The sequence below is a fragment of the Scyliorhinus canicula genome, chromosome 15 (assembly GCF_902713615.1).
Source record: "Scyliorhinus canicula chromosome 15, sScyCan1.1, whole genome shotgun sequence".
NCBI lineage: Eukaryota > Metazoa > Chordata > Chondrichthyes > Carcharhiniformes > Scyliorhinidae > Scyliorhinus > Scyliorhinus canicula.
In genome coordinates, this window is record NC_052160.1 from 71397223 (window position 1) to 71421834 (window position 24612).

Below are 24612 nucleotides of genomic sequence, written 5' to 3' on the forward strand. Positions count from 1 at the left end.
CATACCTTGGCAAAATCTAACTCTAATCAAGCCTGAATCCTAACCTTGGGCCAATTGAGCTCACCTTTGTAATATAGTATATTAACATGAAATGGCAAACTATTATGTTTATTCTTCATGACCCATCTGAAGCCTTTAAAAGAGTTGACCACATCACTGTCCTCCAAGACGTCCCCATTGTCATCCAGCTGTGTAGGACCTCACTCCCTTCCATTCTTATCATAGTTAGAGACTCGCTTGCAATGATTTATTTTCCTGCTCCCACACCCTTATCTCTAGTGTCCCTCAAAGATCCATCCTTGGCCCCTCCTATTTCTCATTTACATGTTGCCCCGCAGTGACAACATCTGAAAACACGTTTAGTTTCTCCATTGAAGACCTCCAGCTCTACCTCACCAACGTCTCTCTTGACTCCTCCAGTGCTAAATTATCAGACTGCATATCAGACATCCTGTACTGGGTGAGCAGGAGTTTTTTTTCCAAGCAAGCCTTTGGAAGACTGACGCCATTGTCTTTGGTTTCCTCTACAAAGGCCGTTTCCTCGATAGCGACTCAGTCGCTCTCCATAGCAACAATCTCAGACTGAGCCACCTTTAACTCTGAGATGAGCCTTTGTTCTGCCTAGGACTACCTATTTCTACTTCTGCAATCTCACTGCACGCCACCACTGCCTCTCATCCTTCACTGAAACCCTCATTCATACCGTTGTCTCGACTAGATACTCCTGGGCAGCCTCCTACACCATCTGTAAACTTGACACCATTCAGGATTATGCCAGTTGTGTCTTAACTCATGCCAAATGCTGTCACGCTGACCGTCGCTGGCTCCTCCTCAAGCAACGCACCGATTTAAGAATTCTCAGCCTTAAGTCCCTCGACGTGCAGCGCCCCTCTCTGTTATCTCCTCTGGCCACACAACCCTAAGAGATATTGTGCCCCTCTAACTCTAACCTCTTGAACAGCTCTGATATTAATTGCTCTATTGGTGGCCATGCCGTCAGATACTTGGGCCCTGAACTCTGGAATACCCTCCCTACCCTCCGCCTCTCCATCCGCCACATTCCCCTCCTTTTTAGACACTCCTTATAAACTAACTCATTGACAAAGCTTTTGGCCATTTGCCCTCATATCACTTTATGTAGTTTAGTGTTGAAGGTTTAAGGTGTTAAATAAATCCAAGTTGTTTTTGTCTAAATTACATTGTAATAAGTACTTAGCTTCTTTTAAAATATCTGCAATATATTAGCAAATTGCATATATGCAGTGTACATATAACATGTAAACAAAACTTCATCTGTTTATATAATTCTAATTTTGCTTGATGTTTTCCAGCTGCGGGAGATTCTGCATGCCCGAAGCCTGCAGATCAAGATGCTTTAAGTCGATGCCCAGGTCTTCTTTAGTCTAGTGAAAAGAATATTTATTTTAATGAAAAATGTGCTGGGAGTTCAACAATAGACAAGAAAACATTAATATATCAGACTCCAGTTCCTGGAAGTCAAATGCATTCTTAAAAAGCACATTGCTATTTGTTTCCTCAGTAATGTACGTTCATTTATTTTGCAGTCTCAGTAATGTGCATGGTTCAAAGACTTCCCTTTTTCCCAATTTAATTAACATCGGGGGCAGCCATTGGCGCAGTGGTTTTAGCACTGTTGCCTCATGGTGCTGAGGATCCAGGTTCGATCCCGGCCCCGGGTCACTGTCCGTGTGTAGTTTTGCACGTTCTTCCTGTGTCTGCGTGGGTCTCAACACCCCCCCCCCCCCCCCCCTTCCCAACCCAGAAAGATGTGCAGGGTACGTGAATTGTCCCTTAATTGGGAAACAAAAGAATTGGGTACTCTAAATTTATTTTCAAAAGTATTGGAACCATTTTGATCTATTTTACTGCAAATGTATGAGATTTTAATATTTGCATTCATAAATTAAAGTATAAAAATAGTATTGAACTAGTGTATTCGGGGGCGAAACGTGGCACAGTGGTTAGCACTGTTATCCACGGATCTGAGGACTCGGATTAGAATCCCGGCTCTGGGTCACTGTCCGTGTGGAGTTTGCACATTCTCCCCGTGACTGCGTGGCTTTCACCCCCACAACCCAAAGATGTGCAGGTTAGGTGGATTGGCCACGCTAAATTGCTCCTCAATTGAAAAAAAAATTATTGGGTAATCAAAATTTATTTTTGAAAAAGAACTAGTGTACTAGAAACGTAGGAACATAAGAATTAGGAGCAGAAGTAGGCATTGCTGCTGTGTTATTGCCTCCACCATTTAAGCCCCTCTGCAGGAATTGAGCACCAAAAACATCAAGGCTGGCATTCCAGTGCCGTGCTGAGGGAGTACTGCACTGTTGGAGGTGCCATCTTTCAGGCGAGTTGTTAACCGAGGCCCCATCGATCTGCTTGTGTGACTATAAAAGATCCCATGGGACTATTTTGAAGAAGAGCAGGGGAGTTATCCCTGGCCAATATTTATCCCTCAATCAGCATCAGAAAAGCAGATTATCTAATTGCAATGCTGTCTTTTGGGAGTTTGCTTTGTGCAAATTGGCAGTTGCCTACATTACAGCAGCAAGTACATGGAAAAAAGTACCTCATTGGCTGTAAAGCGTTTTGATATGCCTGGCGGTAATGAAAAGTGCTATATAAATGCAAGCCTTTTTGTCTCTTTGCAAAGCATTTAAAATTTCCTGTTGTCCTTGGCCTCCAGCCTGGTGCTACACTTCCCCGTTTATCTCCTTCATTTGCCTGGGCTTTGTAGAGCAACAAATCTCCCAAAGTTTTGTTCCACTCCCATTTTCTGAGAATCAACTAGTCTTGCAAAGAGAGTGGAGGTGAGTTAGTGTGTGGTGTTCTAAAGGTACTTTTGTGAGGCAGCTTCATATAGTGAGTCTGCTGAGAGGGAATAGCAGGACATTAGGCACGATGATGGAGTGCGAATGTTGAAGAAAGAGGCTGGTGTGTGAAGTGTGAATGCAGTTTACACCAAGTGAAATCATTTCCATATAATACCAGACATTTGTGAAGACAACAGGTGTGTGTGTGTGTTTATGTAGTGTGTGTGTGTTTATGTAGTGTGTGTGTGTTTATGTAGCGTGTATGTGTTTAGTGTGTGTGTGTTTAGGTAGTGTGTGTGTGTTTATGTAACGTGTGTGTTTATGCAATGTGCATGTCTTTATGTAGTATGTGTGTTTATGTAACGTGTGTGTTTATGTAACGTGTGTGTTTATGTAGTGTGTGTGTTTATGTAGTGTGTGTGTTTATGTAGTGTATGTGTGTTTATGTAGTGTGTGTGTATATATGGGTTTTACGGTGAGGCCCCTGTACTACAGGTACGGCAGTAGATCCCTGCCTGCTGGCTCCGCCCAGTAGGCAGAGTATAAATATGTGTGCTCCCCATACAGCAGCCATTTCATCAGCTGCTGTAGGAGGCCACACATCTCTGTGCAATAAAGCCTCGATTACGTTCTACTCGTCTCGTCGTAATTGATAGTGCATCAATTTATTACACAGAGATGGACCTCCGCATCAAGCCGGATCGCCTGCAGCTGCATCCTCAAGCAGACAATGCCAAAAAGGACTTTGAACATTGGCTAGTCTGTTTTGAAGCTTACATCGGGGCTGCACCAGACTCAATCCCAGAAGCACAGAAGCTCCAGATTCTGTACACGCAGCTGAGCTCCAACGTTTTCCCCTCGTCCAGCACGCGCTGACCTATGCAGAAGCCATGGCGCCATTGAAGGAAAATTACACTTAGCAGACCAACAAAATCTACACAGGGCATCTCCTATCCATGCGGCACCAGCTTCCTGGTGAGTCTGTGGAAGATTTCTGGCATGCCCTGCTCGCCCTAGTGAGAGACTGTGACTGCCAGGCCGTTTCGGCCACTGAACACTCCAACCTGCTGATGAGAGATGTGCACGTTACGGGCATAGGGTCTGACTACATTCGCCAGCGCCTCTTAGAAGGGGCCACGCTTGACCTTGCGGCGACCAAAAAAATAGGGCTCTCGCTTACGGTTGCCTCGCGCAACGTTCAGGCCTATGCCCCCGACCGCCCCCCCGTGCATTGTGGACCCCACCGACGGCCCCCCATCATGGATCCCATCAGCGACAATCCCCAGCCAACTCCACGCCTGCGCCCGTGGCAGCCAACCAACCCCGGGGGACCCAAATGCTACTTCTGTGGACAGTCAAAACACCCCCGGGAGTGCTGCCCGGCACGGAGCGCCCTCTGCAATGCCTGTGGCAAGAAGGGACATTTTGCTGCAGTGTGCCAGCTCAATCGCCGCTATTGTCCCGGCGCCCCCCATGTGCGGCCAGTGGGTACCGCCATCTTCCCCACCTCGGACCACGTGTGGTCCATGGACGCTGCCATCTTGCTCTACACACAACACATGCGGCCCGTGGGCGCCGCCATCTTACCTGCCTCAGGACCCCTGCCCGTCGGGCACCTCATCAGGCCTCTCATTGCCTGCAACCGCTGACGACCAGCCGCGTCTCGCCTCGGTCACGATTGACCAGTCTTGACCGCACAACCTCGCAACCGCTTCGACAAAGGTGAAGGTCAACGGCACGAGAGCTCCTGCCTGCTGGACTCTGGAAGCACTGAGCTTCATTCACCCCGATACGGTAAGGCGCTGCTCCCTCGTGGTACATCCCGCTAATCAGAGAATCTCCCTGGCCTCCGGATCCCACTCTGATCCGGGGGTACTGCATCGCCACCCTCACTGTCCAGGGCATGGAGTTCAGCGGCTTCCACCTCTACGTCCTCCCCAACCTCTGCGCTGCCTTGCTACTCAGCCTGGACTTCCAGTGCAACCTCCAGAGCCTAACCCAGAAATTTGGCGGGCCCCTACCACCCCTTACCGTTTGCGGCCTCGTGACCCTTAAGGTCGACCCGCCTTCCCTTTTTGCAAACTTAACCCCGGATTGCAAACTCGTCGCCACCAGGAGCAGATGGTACAGCACCCAGGACAGGACCTTCATCAGGTCTGAAGTCCAGCGGCTGCAGCAGGAAGGTATCATCGAGGCCAGCAACAACCCCTGGAGAGCCCAAGTGGTAGTGGTGAAAACCGGGGAGAAAAACAGGATGGTCGTTGACTACAGTCAGACTATCAATCGGTACACGCAGCTCAACGCGTACCCTCTCCCACGCATATCTGATGTGGGCAATCAGATTGCACAATACCAGTTCTTCTCGACAGTGGACCCGAAATCTGCCTACCACCAGCTCCCCATCCGTAAGGCGGACCGCCCATACACTGCGTTCGAAGCAGACGACCGCCTTTACCACTTTCTTAGGGTTCCCTTCGGCGTCACCAACGGGGTCTCGGTCTTCCAACGGGAGATGGACCAAATGGTTGACTGGTACGGACTGCGGGCCACTTTCCCATACCTGGACAATGTCACCAACTTCGGCCACCACAACACAAACCTTTCCATATTTCTCCACACCGCCACTCTCCTCAACCTCACGTATAACAAGGAGAAGTGTGTGTTCAGCACGAACCGATTAGCCATCCTCGGCGATGTGGTCCAGAATGGAGTTCTGGGGCCCGACCCCAATCGCATGCGCCCCCTCATGGAACTCCCCGTCCCCCACTGCCCCAAGGCCCTCAAACAATGCCTGAGGTTCTTTTCGTTTTACACCCAGTGGGTCCCAAACTATGCGGACAAGGCCTGCCCACTCATTCAATCCACCGTTTTCCCCCTGACAGCCGAGACTTAGCAGGCCTTCAACCGTATCAAGGCCGACATCGCCAAGGCCGCGATGCACGCGGTCGACGAGACGCTCCCCTTCCAGGTCGAGAGCGATGCATCAGATGTCACTCTGGCCGCCACCCTCAAACAGGAAGGCAGGCCTGTGGCATTCTTTTCCCCCACCCTTCATGCCTCTGAAATTCGGCATCCTCCATTGAAAAGGAGGCCCAAGTCATCGTTGAAGCTGTGCAGCATTGGAGGTATTACCTGGCCGGCAGGAGATTCACTCTCCTCACTGACCAACGGTCGGTTGCCTTCATGTTTAATGACACACAGCGGGGTTAGATCAAAAATGATAAAATCTTGAGGTGGAGGATCGAGCTCTCCACCTACAACTACGAGATTTTGTATCGCCCCGGTAAGCTCAACGAGCCCCCCGATGCCCTATCCCAAGGTACATGTGCCAGTGCACAAGTGGACCGACTCAGGACCCTGCACAACATTCTCTGTCACCCAGGAGTCACCCGTTTTACCACTTCATTAAGGCCCGCAACCTGCCCTACTCCATCGAGGAAGTCAGGGCTATCACTAGAGACTGCCAGGTCTGCGCAGAGTGTAAACCGCACTTCTACTGGCCAGACCGTGTGCACCTGGTGAAGGCCTCCCGCCCCTTTGAACGCCTCAGCGTGGATTTCAAAGGGCCCCTTCCCTCCACCGACCGAAACACGTACTTCCTCAGTGTGGTCGATGAATATTCTCGATTCCTCTTTGCCACCATCATCAAAGCCCTCAACACCATCTTCGCTCTGTTCGGTTTCCCCGCCTACGTCCACAGCGACCGGGGATCCTCATTTATGAGTGATTAGCTGCACCAGTTCCTGCTCAATAGGGACATTGCCTTGAGCAGGACGACCAGCTACAACCCCAGGGGAAACAGGCAGGTAGAGTGGGAGATTGGGACGGTCTGGAAGGCCGTCCAGCTGGCCCTACGGTCCAGGAATCTCCTGGCCTCCCGCTGGCAGAAGGTCCTCCCCGACACACTCCACTCCATTCGGTCGCTCCTGTGCACCTCGACTAACGAAACCCCCCCATGAACGTCTCTTTGCCTTCCCCGGGAAATCCACCTCCGGGGTTTCGCTCCCAATGTGTCTGGCAGCTAGAGGACCCGTTCTCCTCCGTAGACACGTGTCTCTACAAGGCGGACCCGTTGGTTGAGAGAGTACAGCTACTCCACACCAACCCGCAGTACTCTTACGTAGTATACCCTGACTTCCGCCAAGACACAGCCTCCCTCAGGAACCTGGCACCAGCTGGTTCCACACACATCCCCCCCTGTCCTGGCGCCACCCTCCCTACCCCGGCGCACCCCACCGCAGCCCCCGCTCCAGGACAATCCATCCTCCCCTTGCTCCCACCCGGGGATGAAGAGGATTTCGACACGCTCCCAGAGTCATCGAAGACCAGGCCGACGCCGGAGTTGCCACCAGCACTGCGGCGCTCCCGACGACAGATCAAGGCACCGGACCGCCTAAATTTGTAATACTCTCTCTGATTTTAAAAGCAACTTGCCTGTATATAGTTCTCCACCACCCCCGCTGGACTCATTTTTAATAGGGGTGAATGTGGTAGTCACCACTGATGTATATACTGTATATATATGGGTTTGACGGTAAGGCCCCTGTACTACAGGTACGGCGGTAGATCCCTGCCTGCTGGCTCCGCCCAGTAGGTGGAGTATAAATATGTGTGCTCCCCGTACAGCAGCCATTTCGTCAGCTGCTGGAGGAGGCCACACATCTCTGTGTAATAAAGCCTCGATTGCATTCTACTCTCGTCTCGTCGTAATTGATAGTGCATCAGTGTGTGTGTTTATGTAGCGTGTGTGTGGATGTAGTTAGTGTGTGTTTATGTAGAGTGTGTGTTTATGAAGTGTGTGTGTGTTTATGTAGAGTGTGTGTTTAGCTTGTGTGTGGATGTAGTGTATGTGTTTATGTAGGGTGTGTGTGGATGTAGTGTTTGCGAGGGGTGCAGTGTGTGTGTGGGGTACAGGGTGTGGGGTGTAGTGTGGATGTAGTGTGTGTATGGCCCTCATAATTTTGTACCTCGATGAGCTCACCCCTTAGCCTTCTCTGTTCTAAGGAAAACAAACCCAGCGTATCCAATCTCTCCTCATCTCTGCAATTTTCAAGACATGCACTCCAAGATCTCTCACTTCCTCAATTCCTCTCAATATCTTAATTTTTGTTGAGTGTAAGAATCCTCCTGTTTAAACTGCTTTCTTTGTTTTCTGTTATTCTGGCTTTTATGATTTTTGTACCTGAACAAAAATTCGCCTGTGCCTTTAAGGTGGCTTGCACCTTTAAATTTTTTTTAAAAGGAATCCAGACAGATGTGCTGACATCGCTGATGACTCATCTTGATAGACTTGGGTGTCGGCCAATGAGCTGCTTACTTTGCTGGGCACTCAGCTGGTCATCTATGCTGATTGGTAGTGACTGTTCTGGAATGTTCCTTTTCTCTGTGAGACTGTTTCCAAGTTAGTTTCATTTTGAACTCAGACTTGAAGAAAGCTCTATGGAGTTTTCTCTCTCCATAAAAAGGGTAGGAGTGTCTCAACCACCTCAGCTGGGGCTCGTTCCAGGTTAATGGAGCAGCAGCTTTTCTTCTCTATCTAGCCTCTGAGTATTTCCGTTTGATCAAGAAGCTAGAGGGTAAAAGCTCTGATCTCTCTCTTACCGTATGAACTCTATCTAAAGGTTCAAATTAAAGACCTTTCTCTCTCTACAGTCCGATTGACCTGCAAGGAAGTTCAATTTAGCAGCAGCTGAGGCAGGGCCAGTCGTTTAAAGAAACCTTGTTAAGATCTCGTGAGGGGAACTCTGTTTTCCTCAGTAAAGCTAGAGGACATCCTGGTTGAATTGGAAGCAAGTAAGAATTGCATCAGCCTCAGGTGGATCTTCTGAGTGAAGGCCGAGGATAATAAAAGTGAAAGTGGCTCTCCAGAGGGAATCCCACAGTCTGGGGATTCAGTCTGATTGTTTCAGCCAAAGGGTCCTCGTTAGCCATCCAACCGGTGGTTCTCAATCACTCCGCGTCCTGGAAGGACAGTCATCTGGAAAATCAACTTCAACATCCGAAGCAAGGGCGCTCATCTTCCATCTCACATTAATCAGCTTTTATTTTTCCCCTCCCACCTCCCTCTGCATGCGTATGACTTGTGTGTCTTTAGGGGGAGGGTAGGATGGATAAAGGGGGTGTAGTAGATTAGTGGCTGTTATTTTGGTATAATTATTGCACGCCTTATCTCTATTGTTGCTATAAATAAAGTTGTTGTGATGTGGGCGTCACTGGTTAGGCTAGATTGTATTGCCCACCTCTAGTTGCCCTTCACAAGGTGGTGGTGAGATGCCTTCTTGAACCACTGCAGTCCGTGAGGTGTAGGTACACACACTGTGCTGTTATGGAGGGAGTTCCAAGATGTTGACCCGTCGAAAGTGAAGGAGCGGCGATATATTTCCAAGTCAGGGTGGTGAGTGACTTGGAGGGGAAGGTGGTGGGATACCCAGGTATCTGCTGCTCTTCTCCTTCTAGATGGTAATGGTCGAGGGTTTGGAAGGTGCAGCCTATGGAACTTTGCTGAGTTACTGTAATGTATCTTGTAGATGGTACACACAGCCGCCAATGTTCGTCGGTGGTGGAGGGTTTAAATGTTTGTGGAAGGGGGAGCAATCAAACAATCTACTTTGTCCTCAATGGTGTTGATTATTAATGTAGCTAATCCAGTTCAGTTTCTAATCAATGGTAACCCGCTGGGTGTTGATTGGGGGGGTTCAGCGATGATAATGCCATTGCATGTCAAAGGTGATGGTTAGATCCTCTCTTGTAGGAGATGGTCATTGCCTGGTACTTGTGTAGCGCGAATGTAACTTGCCACTTGTCAACCCAAGCCTGGATATTGTACAGGTCTTGCTGCATTTAGACATGAACTGCTTCATTATCTGAGGAGTTGCGAATGATGCTGAACATTGTGCAGTCATCTGCAAACGTTCCCACTTCTGACCTTATGTTGGAAGGGAGGTCATTGATGAAGCAGCTGAAGATAGTTGGCCCTAGGACACTAGCCTGAGGAACTCCTGAAGTGATATCCTGGAATTGAGATGATTAACCTCCAACAACCACAATCACTTCCTTTGTGCCAGGTATGACTCCAACCAGCGGAGAGTTTCCCCCCTGATTCCCATTGACTCCAGTTTAGTTAGGGCTCCTTGATGCCATACTCGGTCAAATGCTGCCTTGATGTCAAGGGCAGTCATTCTCATCTGACCTCTGGAGTTCTGCTATTTTGTCCATGTCTGAACCAAGGCTGTAATGAAGTCAGGAGCTGTAACCCTGGCGGAACCCAAACTGCATGTCCGTGAGAAGATTATTGCTGAATAAGTGCCGCTTGAAAGCACTGTGATGACTCCTTCCATCACTTTGCTGATGATGGAGACTAGACTGATAGGGCGGTAATTGGCTGGGTTGAATTTGTCCTGTTTCTTGTGTACAGGACATAACTGAGCAATTTTCCACATTGCTGGGTAGTTGCTAGTGTTGTAGCTGTACTGAAACAGCATAGTTAGGAGTGCAAGTTCTGGAGCACAAGTCCAGTACTATTGCTGGGATAGTGTCAGAGCCCATAGCTTTTGCAGTGTCCAGTGCCTTCAGCCATTTCTTGATATCATGTGGAGTGAATCGTAAAGGCTGAAGACTGACATCTGCGATGCTGGGAACCTCCGGAGGAGACCGAGATGGATCATCCACTCGTCACATCTGGCTGAAGATTGTTGCGAATGCCTCAGCTTTGTTTTCTGAGGGGCAGCACAGTGGTGTATTGGTTAGCACTGCTGCCTAAGGCACTGAGGACCCAGGTTTGATCCCAGCCCTGGGTCACTATCTGTGTGGAGTTCCCTGTGTCGTGTGGGTTTCACCCCAACAACCCAAAGATGTGCATGTTCGGTGGATTGGCCACACTTGCATGGTGTACCGAAAACAAGCTCTCGCTAAATGCCGGAAAGACCAGGGAACTGATCATCAACAGCAGGAAGCGTCGCACGACACACACCCCTGTCTGCATCAATGGCTCCGAAGTGGAGATGGTCGATAGCTTAAAGTTCCTGGGGTCACCATCACCAACAGTCTGTCCTGATCCACTCAAGTTAATGCAACAGTCAAGAAAGCCCAACAACGTCTCTACTTCGTACAGAAGATAAAGAAATTCGGCATGTCTGCATCAACTGTCACAAACCTCTACAGGTGTGCGATAGAGAGCATCTTATCCGGCTGCATCATAGCTTGGTATGGCAACTGCTGGGTCCTAGATCGAAAGAAACTGCAGAGTGTGGTGAACTCGGCCAAACTCATCACACAAGCTTGCCACCCTCACATTGATTCTGTATACGCCTCCCGCTGTCACAGGAAGGCAGAAAGCATTATCAGAAACCCCTCCCACCCAGGCTTTGCCTTCTTCCAGACCCTTCCATCAGGCAGAAATACAGAAGTCGGAAGATCCGCACATCCAGACATAGGAACAGCTTCTTCCCCACAGCTACTAGACTCCTCAACGACTCTCCCTCGGACTGATGTGTTCCCTATAAGATCACTTCACGACACCCTATGCTGCTCTTGCTTGTGTAATTGCTTTCTTTAGCCCCTTGTTCCGCACTGTAATCAATCACTGTTTGTCAATGTACCATTTGTCAATGTACTCTGTCGATTATTCTTTTTTTATAAGAATATAAGAACATAAGAACTAGGAGCAGGAGTAGGCCATCTGGCCCCTCGAGCCTGCTCCGCCATTCAATGAGATCATGGCTGATCTTTTGTGGACTCAGCTCCACTTTCCGGCCCAAACACCATAACCCTTAATCCCTTTTTTCTACAAAAAACTATCTTTATCTTAAAAACATTTAATGAAGGAGCCTCAACTGCTTCACTGGGCAAGGAATTCCATAGATTCACAACCCTTTGGGTGAAGAAGTTCCTCCTAAACTCAGTCCTAAATCTACTTCCGCTTATTTTGAGGTTATGCCCCCTAGTTCTGCTTTCACCCGCCAGTAGAAACAACCTGCCCGCATCTATTCTATCTATTCCCTTCATAATTTTAAATGTTTCTATAAGATCCCCCCTCATCCTTCTAAATTCCAACGAGTACAGTCCCAGTCTACTCAACCTCTCCTCATAATCCAACCTCTTCAGCTCTGGGATTAACCTAGTGAATCTCCTCTGCACACCCTCGAGTGCCAGTACGTCCTTTCTCAAGTAAGGAGACCAAAACTGAACACAATACTCCAGGTGTAGCCTCACTAACACCTTATACAATTGCAGCATAACCTCCCTAGTCTTAAACTCCATCCATCTAGCAATGAAGGACATAATTCCATTTGCCTTCTTAATCACCTGTTGCACTTGTAAACCAACTTTCTGTGACTCATGCACTAGCACACCCAGGTCTCTCTGCACAGCAGCATGCTTTAATATTTTATTGTTTAAATAATAATCCCGTTTGCTGTTATTCCTACCAAAATGGATAACCTCACATTTGTCAACATTGTATTCCATTTGCCAGACCCTAGCCCATTCACTTAACCTATCCAAATCCCTCTGCAGACTTCCAGTATCCTCTGCACTTTTCGTTTTACCATTCATCTACTATGTACGTACTGCGAATGTTCCCCTGACCGCAGAAAAATACTATCCACTGTGAAAATGAAAAATGAAAATTGCTTATTGTCACGAGTAGGCTTCAATGAAGTTACTGTGAAAAGCCCCTATTTGCCGCATTCCGGCCCCTGTCCGGGGAGGCTGGTACGGGAATCGAACCGTGCTGCTGGCCTGGTTGGTCTGCTTTAAAAGCCAGTGATTTAGCCAAGTGAGCTAAACCAGCCCCTATACTTCAGTACCTGTGACAATGAATCAAATCAATTAATTAATTGCCTCTTAATTGGAAAAAAAATTATTGGGTCCTGTAAATTCTTTTTTAAAAAGCCTTGTTTTTGCACATATGTGCTTGGCTCCTACATCATTGAGGGCGGGGTTATTTGGAGAGCCTCCTCCTCTAGTGAGTTGTTTAATTATCCACCACCATTCACTGCTGGATGAATCAGGATTACGGAACATTTACAGTGCAATCGCTTAGCTCTGTCTCTGACTTGCTGCTTATGCTGTTTCGCACACAAGTAGTCCTGTGTTGTAGCTTCAGCAGGTTACAGCCTCATGTTTCGGTATGCCTGATGTTGCTCTTGGCATGCTCTTCTGCACTCTTCATTGAACCAGGCTGATCCGCTGGCTTGGTGGTAATGGCAGAGTGGGGGATATGCCAGGCCATGAGGTTGCAGATTGTGGTTGAATATAATTCTGCTGCTGCTGATGGCCCACAGGGCCTCATGGAGGCCCAGTCTTGAGTTGCTAGATCTATTCGAAGTCTATCTCGTTTAGCACGATGGTAGGGCCACACAAGACGATGGAGGGTATCCTCAATGTGCAGGGACTTTGTCTCCACAATGACTGTGCGGTGGTGAATTCTACTGATACTGTCATGAACAGATGCATTTGCAGTAGGCCGATTGGTGAGGATGAGGTCAAGTATGTTTTTCCCTATTGTTGTTTCCCTCACCACCTGCTGCAGCTATGTCCTTTAGGATTAACTTACAAACCTGTAAGTCATTGGAGCAGTCAGTGGCTAAAGATCTCAGAAACTTTACACAAATTATTGGTTAATTCACATGCGTTGGGACTTTAAGGCGTGTGGGCAGACATTGACCATGCACCAGCTCAGGGTGTCATAACATGAGTATACCTAACAAATTCCTTCTCCAAATGCAGTACCTCACACTTTTCTGGATTGAATTCCATTTGCCACTTCTCTGTCCACTCAACCAAACCATTGAGGAAATTCTGGAGTCAAGAGCTTTCTCTTCACCATCAACTACATGGCCAATGCTTGTGTCATCTGCAAATTTCCCAATCATGCCTCCCACATTGAAGTCTAAGCTGAGTGGTTAAGTGTAATGAACTCCAATTGGCTTTATTGGTTGGCCAATTGGTGTATGAGCTCCCTCAATGATAGCTCATTGAGGGGGCCCATATAATCACCTGCGTAGGCTTTGTGAGGGTCTTAAGTTGATTGGACTGCTAGCAGCACTGTTTGTAGCTGCTCCTGTAATATCATTATTGTAAATAAATATTGGTGTGGTGACAGAACTCCTGCCTCCCATGGATTACTACAGTGGCGATGAGGTAAACTACGAATTTTGCGGAGACCAGCTGCCGCACTCGGAGGGTAAGCCTTGCCATTTTTAAAATGCCGTTTTTTGGGAGGTTAGAGGCATTCGACCCGGCTATTGAGGACTGGTCCCAGTATGTGGAGAGAATGTGTTACTTCTTCCGGGCAAATGATATGACGGACGAAAGGAGACGGCTTATCCTGCTGTCGGCGTGCAGACCCTCTGCTTTCGCCATTATACGGAGTCTGACTTATCCCGATGCGCCGGACATGAAAACTTTCCAAGAAGTAACGGAATTGGTGAAAGAGCACTACGACCCAAAACCACCCCTCATTTTGCGTAGGTACAGATTCTACACAGCGAAGCGGGAAGACAGGGAGTCAGTCACAAATTTCTTGACCCGCCTGAGAAGGCTGGCGGAAAAATATGAGTTCGGCCCGACACTAAATAAAATGCTTCGGGACCGGTTAGTGTGTGGTATAAACGACCTCACAATACAGAAACGCCTGTTGGCGGAAACGAAGCTAGACTGCAGGCAGGCGTTACAGCTTGCACTGTCCCCAGAAAAGGCAGCAAGTGGGGCGCAGGAACTACAGGGCACGCCAATGGAGGTAGATACCTGTGAGTGGGACTACCACAACGGGTCCTGCTACCAGATAGCCGCTCTCAGGAAAAACCTGAGGAATAGAGGGAAAAAGGAAAACCCCAGAACTGCCCCCAAGTCTGCCAGGACTAACTGGAGACAGAGGGGAGTACCGGCTGAAGCTCCCCCAACAGAGAAGGACCGTTTCTGGCACCAGACAGAGTGGGGTAACAACGACAGAAACCCTAGAAGGAGGTGGCAAAAGAGGAATAGCAGGTGGGGACACAGGGAAGTACACAACCTAGACGCCCCATCCTCCTCTGAAGGGGAACAATTATATAATATTACAACGAAGAAAGCAGAACCCATTAGGATTACCCCATGGGTGAACGGGCGGCCGACAATAATGGAAATAGACACGGGTGCGGCCATATCAGTAATGGGAGTGGCAGCATTTAGAAAAATCAAAGATGGACTCCAGTCACTAACCCTAACAAAAACATCGACGAAACTTAAAACCTAAACGGGGGAACCCCTGGAAGTTCTAGGCACGACTCATGTACCTGTGGAATATGAGAAACAATTGCTCAGATTACCGTTGACGATAGTAGAGGGCTCCGGACCGAGCTTAATTGGACGGAACTGGCTGAAAGACCTAAAATTAGATTGGATGAAAATTTTCCAGAGTGGAAGCGGGCAGTTGAGTGGAGTACTCCAAAAATACCCGGAGGTCTTCCAGGAAGGGGGAAATCATAGGCGCCAAAGCAACTTTGCACGTGGACCCAGAAGCCATTTACGAAAGTTTGTAAGGCCAGGCCGGTACCTTTTGCATTAAGGAAGAAAGTAGATGACGAAATAGAAAGGTTACGGCGCGACGGCATTATCAGACCAGTACAGTTCTCTGAATGGGCAGCGCTGGTTGTACCAATTTTGAAGCCAGATGGCTCGATACGTCTCTGTGGAGATTTCAAACAGACGGTAAACAAATATGCACTGCTGGACAAATACCCAAACCCGAAAATATACGACCTATATGCCAAATTGGCAGGTGGGCTTTTGGTCACGAAACTGGACATGAGCCACGCCTACCTGCAGTTAAAACTGGACAAGGGCTCCCAGAAGTTCGCTACAATCAACACCCTGAAGGGCCTTTTTCGTTATACTAGGCTACCTTTTGGAGTGTCATCAGCCTGCGCTATATTCCAGCGTACGATGGAAAATATTCTGCAGGGACTACCGCAGGTGGCGATTTATTTGGACGATGTCTTAATCACGGGTAGGACAAACAGGGAACACTTAAGGAACCTGGAGGAAGTGCTGAGGCGTTTCGCAAAGGCAGGCGTCCGGCTAAAAAGGGAAAAATGTGTTTTTCTGGCCCCACAAGTGACGTACCTGGGATATAAAGTAGACGAGTCAGGCTTACATCCATTAGAAGACAGAGTAAGGGCGATAAAAGAAGCCCCAGCTCCCACCACGGTCCAGGAGTTACGATCGTTTCAACGGTTGGTAACCTATTATGGAAAATTTATTGAAAATAGGGCATCCATCCTAGGACCCCTCCACCAGCTACTAAAAAAGGGGCAAGAATGGAAATGGTCCACCCGCCAAAACCGAGCATTTAGGGACATTAAGGAACAGCTGTCATCCGAAAATGTCCTAGAGCATTATGACCCAAGGAAGGAGTTGGTGGTCACTTGTGATGCATCCCCCTATGGGGTAGGGGCCGTCTTAGCCCATAGAGGAAGTAATGGGGAAGAACGGCCAATAGCCTATGCTTCGAGGACCTTGGCGATGGCTGAGAGGAAGTACGCCCAAATCGAGAAGGAAGGACTGGCGGTGATATTCGCAGTAAAAAAATTTCACCAGTATCTGTACGGGTGGAAATTCACCATAGTGACGGACCATAAGTCGTTATTAGGGTTATTAAAAGAAGACAAGTCAATACCCCCGATTGCATCAGCCAGAATCCAACGCTGGGCGTTGCTACTGGTGGCATATAGATACATTCTATAGCACAGACCGGTAACGCGAGTAGCAAATGCAGATGCTTTGAGCAGACTTCCCCTCCCGGACACTCCACCGCAAATACCAAAAGTAGAGGAGACAGTAATGACTCTAAATTTTTTGGACTCCCTACCAGTAGACGCACAACATAGTCGGTTGTGGACGCAAAAAGACCCAGTTTTAGCCAAGATGAAGCATTTACTGCTAACAGGGGAACTGGAAAGACCAGTGGAGCCCCAGATGCACCCATACTGGAGCAGAAGGGACCAAATAACCGTAGAAGACGGTATCCTATTATGGGGAGCCCGGGTAATCGTCCCAGCTCAGGGCCGTCAGGCAATCTTAACTGAGTTACATCACGGACACCCAGGGGTGTCTAAAATGAAGATGCTAGCTCGAAGCTACGTTTGGTGGCCAGGTTTGGACACAGACATAGCAGCCTTGGTACATCGGTGCCAGGAGTGCCAACAGGGGCAAAGAGTGCCACCAGCGGCGCCATTGCACCCGTGGGAACGGCCAGGCAGACCATGGACCCGCCTGCATATTGACCACGCGGCCCTTTCATGGGCTCAATGTTTTTGGTGATAGTGGACGCCCACTCCAAATGGTTGGACGTCACCGGGTAAACACGGCAAGCACAGCATCGACAATTGAAAAGCTCAGGGCCTCGTTTGCAACACATGGACATCTGGAGGTATTGGTGTCGGACAACGGAACGGCATACACAAGTGGGGAATTTGGAAAATTCCTGAAGGAAAACGGAGTCCATCACATCAAAACGGCCCCTTACCATCCAGTGACCAACGGCCTGGCAGAGAGAGCGGTCCAGACACTTAAAGCAGGACTCAAGAAGCAGCCGGCAGCGTCAATGGACACAAAGCTCTCCCGCTGGCTGTTTGATTACAGGACCACACCGCATTCCACAACGGGCATACTGCCAGCTGAACTCTTAATGGGAAGGCGGCTGCGAACGAGGCTGAGTCTCCTTTTCCCAAATTTAACGGGGAAAGTGGAGAAACAACAGGAGGCCCAACCCAGGGGGCATGATAATAGTCGGCAGCAGAGACATTTCCAGGTGGGGGCACCGGTTTGGGTCAAGAATTATGGGAATGAACCAACGTGGGTCAAAGGCACGGTAGAGTCCCAAACAGGGCCCATATCCTATGAGGTTTCAATAGGAGGCAAGGTGCTGAAGAAACACCTAGACTAAATAAGGGCAGCGGAGCCACACCTGGAGGCAGGCGAAGCAGTACCGCCTCAAGCTGGGATAGCCCAGACGGAAAGGATACCCACACCCCAGCCCCGAGCAATTTCTCCAGACCCCGTCATCTAGTCATCAGAGTCGGAGATGGACACACTCGATGAGGTCGCCGCGACACCTCTCCCCGAGGAGGAGGAAGAACAACTTCCAAGGAGGTCGTCAAGGAAAAGCCGGGCACCTATAAGGTACACCCCGCCCACTTCGGAAAACGAATTGGCGGACGACACCGAGGTGACAGACCCAGACATGAGGAGCAGGAAGAAGCTCAGAGGAATGCCAGCTGGCAGGAATTCCTCGGACCTTGGGGGGGGGGGGGGGGGGGGGGGGGGGTGTAATGAACTCCAATTGGCTTTATTGGTTGGCCAATTGGAGTATGAGCTCCCTCAATGATAGCTCATTGAGGGGGCCCATAGTAGGTTTTGTGAGGGTCTTAGGTTGACTGAACTGCTAGCAGCACTGTTTGTAGCTGCTCCTGTAATATCGTTATTGTAAATAAATATTGGTGTGGTGACGGAACTCCTGCCTCCCGTGGATTACTACATTAAGCTCACTCTGTCCAGTTCTCCAAGTTCACCAGCTGACAGTGCTGGGAGGGTGGCTCACCTGTGAGATTTTAAAATGAAGCCCCACCATCAAAATCGTTCAGACCTCTTCCCAGTGCTACCGCACAGGCACCATGCTTGGTCCCCAACTCCTGCCCAACGTGTAACCTTGTCTGTGAATCATTTCCAACTGTTTTTATTTGGGATGTATCAGAAATACATGAAGATTGACATTGGTAAACTGTAGGAGTGTTTTTCACCAGTGGGATGCACACAGTGTAAACCTCCTGCACTCTAGGAGCCGGTTCCTAGTTTGAGGCCTTTCACTCGGGTGAGTGTGCAGCAGAACTCAAGCCACAGGCTTCAGAAATGGGCAGGAGATCAATACAGAAAGAACATTTCTACTACTGAATGATTGGTTTTTATGGGCGAGCGGAGCGTTTTTATCTTCAGAATTACACATTGCCAAGAGTTTGCTTTTTTTTGGGAGTGGTGGGTTCAATAAAATCCCGGCAGATCCATAATTTTAGCAAATCTTTGTTGTTGTATATTCAGCCTGTAAGAAAAACATGTGGTTTGATTTATTTTTCCCTGCTCGCCACCCACAGATTTAATTTGAGTTTTTATTTCTATCTCTATCTGAAACACTCACTCATCAGTCACACACTGAGGTTTAGGACTGAGTTTAGGAGGAACTTCTTCACCCAAAGGGTTGTGAATCTATGGAATTCCTTGCCCAGTGAAGCAGTTGAGGCTCCTTCATTACATGTTTTTAAGGTAAAGATAGATAGTTTTTTGAAGAAAAAAGGGATTAAGGGTTATGGTGTTCGGGCCGGAAAGTGGAGCTGAGTGTACAAAAGATCAGCCATGATCTCATTGAATGGCGGAGCAGGCTCGAGGGGCCAGATGGCCTACTCCTGCTCCTAGTTCTTATGTTCTTATGTACTCTCAAGCTATTGCAGACCCAAGAGTTTTAGTACCCTGCTGTGTTTGAGCAATTTCACTCACACGCTGAAACACAGCAGAGTCGTGCTGTAGGTCAGTTATGATGGTTTGAACGTCTTAATATTTCTACATACTGCACATGTTGTATGAAGTCACAGTGAATAGCTGAATTTGTGATTGAAAGCTTGGATTTCTTTCCCGACGTTGAGCTGACGCACATTGTTTGCAGCTTTATAAATAGGATGGTGATTTGTCATTGTCAAACCTTGGCTAAAACAGTCTCGGAGCCCAGTTACTTAACTTGGTGATAGTTGGATGTTGTACCGCATGTCATAAAGTGGATAAATGAGCAGAATATTGACAAACCATACCTTAAGTTATAATGAATTCATATTTATTAGCACAGCTGTTCTATACAAATTCAATGGTTCAAATTATTATGAACATGGGGGGAAAGAAATAACAATTATTTGTCTTTCTTTCTTTAAGGAAAAGGTTCAGTGAAAGTCTTTTGCCCTCCCCAGAATGCAGCTGAAGATGCCACACGTTCAGCTACAGCCAATTGCAATGCTAAACCAATGGGTGAGGCTGTCATTTTATTAAATCAGTTCAAGTGTAGATGTTTTTCTTTCAAAACACAACACTCCTCATTGCCACGCGATTTTGACAGAAATGTGAACGTAGTGGAATTACAATTTTTTTTGGAAAACAGGACTTATTGCTAACGACACCATGCAGGGATTAGCCCCCCTCCCCGATTTATGTGACCTATGCAAGTTGTAACGGCACTCTGAACAAGAGTCAAAATAGCAGATCCAAGACACAGTCGCCTTTGGGCATTTCCAAAACTGACAACACATGCAAACTGGAGAAAGCTGACATCTGCTGATGACCGTTTCTTTCTCCTTATAATTTTTCATTGAGATGGATATGTAGACACATTTTGCGAATCCACTGTACATTTCAATTGGACGCTGCTTGCTAGGGAAGACATTTTGGGCCTTGGTAAGGCCAGCCAATCACAGGTTTGGATACAATTTAAGGGTGAAGGCCCTTTTTATCGATTTCCAGGGATCCACTTGGGCTGGGGCTGACACAGGGGCCTCTTGTTGGGTTCCAAGGATAACGATTGAAAAGTTTGAATCTTTTTTAGTTTGTGAAAGTAGACCTATAAAAGATGCTTATAGCTACTGAATCAAAAGATTGATTAGGATGGGAGTAACTTTAGATCCAGTTTTATATCCGTGCATAATATTCTTGCAACGGCTTACATTAATCGTTATTTTTATTGGCATTTTCCAGCTTGTCCTACTCGGGTGACAGAAACATCGTGCCCAAACCCACCGCAGTAGGAGATTTGTGGGAGCAGTATTCAGGTGTTCAGTAATGAAAGGAATATGAATTATAATCAAGAGTTTGCTCCTATTTGACAAGTGGAAGTGAAGAAAAGTAAATGCATCTTTTAACGCCATGAACTTCGGGATTTTCACCTAGCAGTGCAGTTTCACCATTAACATTGCAATGGTTATTAATATTCTGTTTAATTGTTACAGTCCGGGATCAATGGCAGCGTGATTGACAACATGTTCAGAAATTAATAAATGATGGAAAGGGGCCGAGTTACTTTTGGTCTGAAGGTCATAGGCATTATGTTCCTGGACAGTAATATAGGTTCTTTGCCTTTTTCGCGAAAACTGTGTATGTTAAAGATCACATTTGTGTTTGAGTACAGTTTGAGTACAGCAGCCAGTGATTTGCATTTATCATGATGTTCCAGATGTTTCCTTCAGAACTCACCAACGGGGGAAGTCTTGCATTTGTTTTATTTTTCTCTTTCTACACTTGCCTGACAAACTATTCCTTCTTCATCCAGTTCTTGCTGCAAACATTATTCCGCCTCATTTCAGATTTTTGAATTTTGAGGTAATTCAGGAGACGTATCCAAAACTTTTTAGTATCATCCCTCATAACATACATGTTCCAAAAGCGTGATCGAACCGTATTAACACAATTACGATTGTTTCAGACCCAGTAATGCACCCTTTTTGACCTGAAGAGCTGGAATGCACCCTCAGCATTGTATACAGTTTGTAAGAAAGATGAGAGAAAACATCATATCCCACTGGTTTTAACTTTCTCTCACCCCTCTCTGTGTAATAGCATTCAGTCAATTGCTCATTATCTGAAATAAAAACAGAAGATGCTAGAAAACCTCAGCAGATTTGGCAGTATCTGTAGTGAAAGGAGCAGAGTTAACATTTTAAATCTGTGTGAGACTTCTACAGAACTGCTCACTATATCCCCCTTGTGGACTGAGACAGATCAGGAACTCACATAACCACGTGTGCAAACCCACGTTCTGTCGCACCTCTTCAGACTCTTATCCTTTTTGTTTTTTCTGTGACTTTCCCTTTCTTTTTAAACCTTTTCCATCTCTTCCGGTATTTTCCGATGTTCGTTGTGTATTTCCATTTGGGGGGGGGGGAGTTTATACTTATTATTATGCTTTAAGAAGATGATCAACAATGCAAAGTTTTGAAGTATTAGTGACTGATAGATTTTTAAAAACTACTAATGGAGCAAACTCTGATAATCACAATACATATTTCTAGAATAAAACTGTTATTGGACCTGGTCTGTAATAAGATGCGAAAAGTTGTTAATAATTGTAGAGGAAAAGGGTATATTTTTAATTAAAAATGTCCCCCGTTCCTCTTTCTATGTATTTAAATGAGCCTTTCAGAACTCTCCTAACTGGTCGGAGAAATCACCAGTTTAATTTATTTTTCACTATACTTTTCTGACGAGCCTTGCTTATTCATTCGAGCACTTAATTGATACCATCACATGAGAAAAGCTGCCAGCGGCAATGCCTTTTTAAGAAATTTGTGCCCTGGGCAGTGCGAGTGACTTCACTTCAGCTCTGATTGGAGTGCGTTCCAAATTTGGCAAGAATTGCTCTTTTGGCTCCCACACCATTTAACAGGCCGCTTCCAGTTTTGAAGCTCTTCTTACTTAATATGCTGAACATATGAGGTGCCGTGCTCTAACCACTATAATTGTGTCAACATCAGACAACCTCCATTTTTATCACTAGCCCATTTCAGCTGCTGCATTTAGCACGCTCCTACTCATGCAAAGAAAACAATTTACTTATTACAGGAACACTCGGACTTAAAGCTCCGTAAAGCTCAAGCAGGGCTGGGGTAGTGACAAGTGTGCACAGGAAGTTCCTATAGGTTCCTGAGCACTTTCAAAGGCTGAGGGTGTTGCGCCACATCAATCCTTGAGTACATTCCAAATGAATGGGATGGATTCTTCCCAGAATCCAGATTTCCTAACCAATAAAATAAAATCAAAATACTGCACATGCTGGGAATCTGAAATAAAAACAGAAAATGCTGGATAAACACGGCAGGTCTGGCAGCATCTGTAGAGGGAGAAACAGAGTTAACGTTTCCAGTCTAAATGTGGAAGGGTCATTTGGACTCCACGCTAGCTCTGTTTCTTTTTCCACAGATGCTGCCAGGCGTGATGTGTTTATCCAGCATTTTATGTTTCCGTTTATGACCACTAGTTTTGCTATCTTCTATTTTCATGCAACTACTTAGAAAAGAGGTCTGAGAACAACACTTTTTTTTGTCATCCACTGGGGGACAGTCCTGGTGAGGAGAAAATCAAAGTTTGATTCTTCTCAGCATGTAGAATGTTAAGAAAATATAAACAAAATGTGCTTTAAAAATCCCAGCCGGTCTGGCAGCATCTGTGGAGAGAGAAACATCTTTCAAGTCCACTGTGAGTTCTGAACAAGAATCAAATAGACGCGAAACGTTAACCAGGATTCCCCCTCCACAGATGCTGCCAAACCTGCTGAGATATTCCAGCACTTTCTCTTTTTATTTCCAATTTCCAGCAGCTGCAAAATTTTCCTTCGAGTTTAGAATCTTGATGTCCAGAACAACAGAATATAACTCTTCCATTGTCACATCTTATACATAATTAAGTGTGTGTGACTGTTGTAAGGCCCTGTCCTATTGATCCCCTTGTTTCCTATTTGTTTTATTTTGGCATTGTCATTTTTGATCCAAGGAACTTTAACAAAGACAGAAGGGTGTGGAGGCTAAGGAGAGGGTGCAGAGGAGGTTTATCAAGATGTTGCCTGGTCTGGAGGGTGTTAGCTATGCGGAGAGGCTGAATAGATTCGGACTGTTTTCACTGGAACGACGGAGGTTGAGGGGCAACCTGATAGAGGTCTACAAGATTATGAGAGGCATGGATAGTGTGGATGGGCAGGCACTCTTTCCCATGGTGGAGGGGTCAGTCACTAGAGGATATAGGTTTAAGGTCTGTGGGGCAAGGTTTAGAGGGGATGTGCGAAACAGATGTTTTACACAGAGTGCCTGGAACACATTGCTAAGGGAGGTTGTGGAAGCAGATACATTAATGGCGTTCAAAAGGCATCTTGACAAATACATGGATAGGATGGGTATAGAGGGATATGGCAAAAGGAAGTGCCGAGGCTTTCAGCCAAGGGTGGTATCATGATCGGTACAGGCTTGGAGGGCCGAAGGGCCTGTTCCTGTGCTGTATTGTTCTTTGCTCTAGGAGAGATACCTTTAAGTCGAGCAGAGGAAGTGAGGAACTCAAAAGTTTCAAAATAGTACACTGCTATCAAGATTTAGATTTTGAACGAAAGAGCTCCGTCTTTATGGCACCGGAGAGATTGGAGGGATTTGGCTCGATTGGTTGGCTGGTGGCCAGGGACCGTACTCTGCTCGGCGTGCTCGGCAACAGACAGCAATTGGGTTCTGCTAGGTGCGCTAATTCAGAGAACTCAGAGAAAAGCTCCTGGATGCTGACAGGAGAGATTGTAGGCACAATTCTCCGGCTGCGTTGTGCTCAAGCGAGAGCACACGCTGCCGGAGAATCCCGGGAGAGACCTGCAGCCTCTGCGCCTCCCGACAGCCTCTGCACCTCGCGAGATTCGCCGAAGTCCCGCGAGATGTCGGAGTCAGAATGGGCGTGACCGAATGACGCTCATAGAAGTAGGTCATAGACCTACTTACGACATACCCAGGATCTAACAACGCCGGGCGCTGATCAGTGCTTGTCATCGGAGACCCCTGGGTGGGCAGAGTAAGTGCAGGGTAGCCCACCTGCTGGAACGTGGGCACCTTGGCATTGCAGAGTTGGCACCTTGGCACTGCCAAACCAACAGGAGCATTGCCTGGGTGCCAGGGTGGAAATGCAAGGGTGCCACGGTGGCATTGCCAGGGGCCGAAGGGCAGGAGAGGGCAGGGTAGTTAACTAGGGG

At 47.3% G+C, this 24612-nt stretch overlaps 1 protein-coding gene across 1 annotated transcript in view; it reads left to right on the plus strand.

The window, feature by feature from the left end:
* The window catches only part of LOC119978797 (uncharacterized protein C16orf96), a 215449-nt gene extending 191975 nt beyond the window's left edge, over positions 1–23474 (plus strand). Inside the window, exons 19-21 of the mRNA XM_038820672.1 lie at positions 1332–1391; positions 19788–19880; positions 20601–23474. Of these exons, the coding sequence (XP_038676600.1) occupies positions 1332–1391; positions 19788–19880; positions 20601–20650 (203 nt within the window). The 3' untranslated portion in view covers positions 20651–23474. The remainder of the gene's footprint in view (positions 1–1331; positions 1392–19787; positions 19881–20600) is intronic.
* The last annotated feature ends 1138 nt before the right edge of the window (positions 23475–24612 follow it).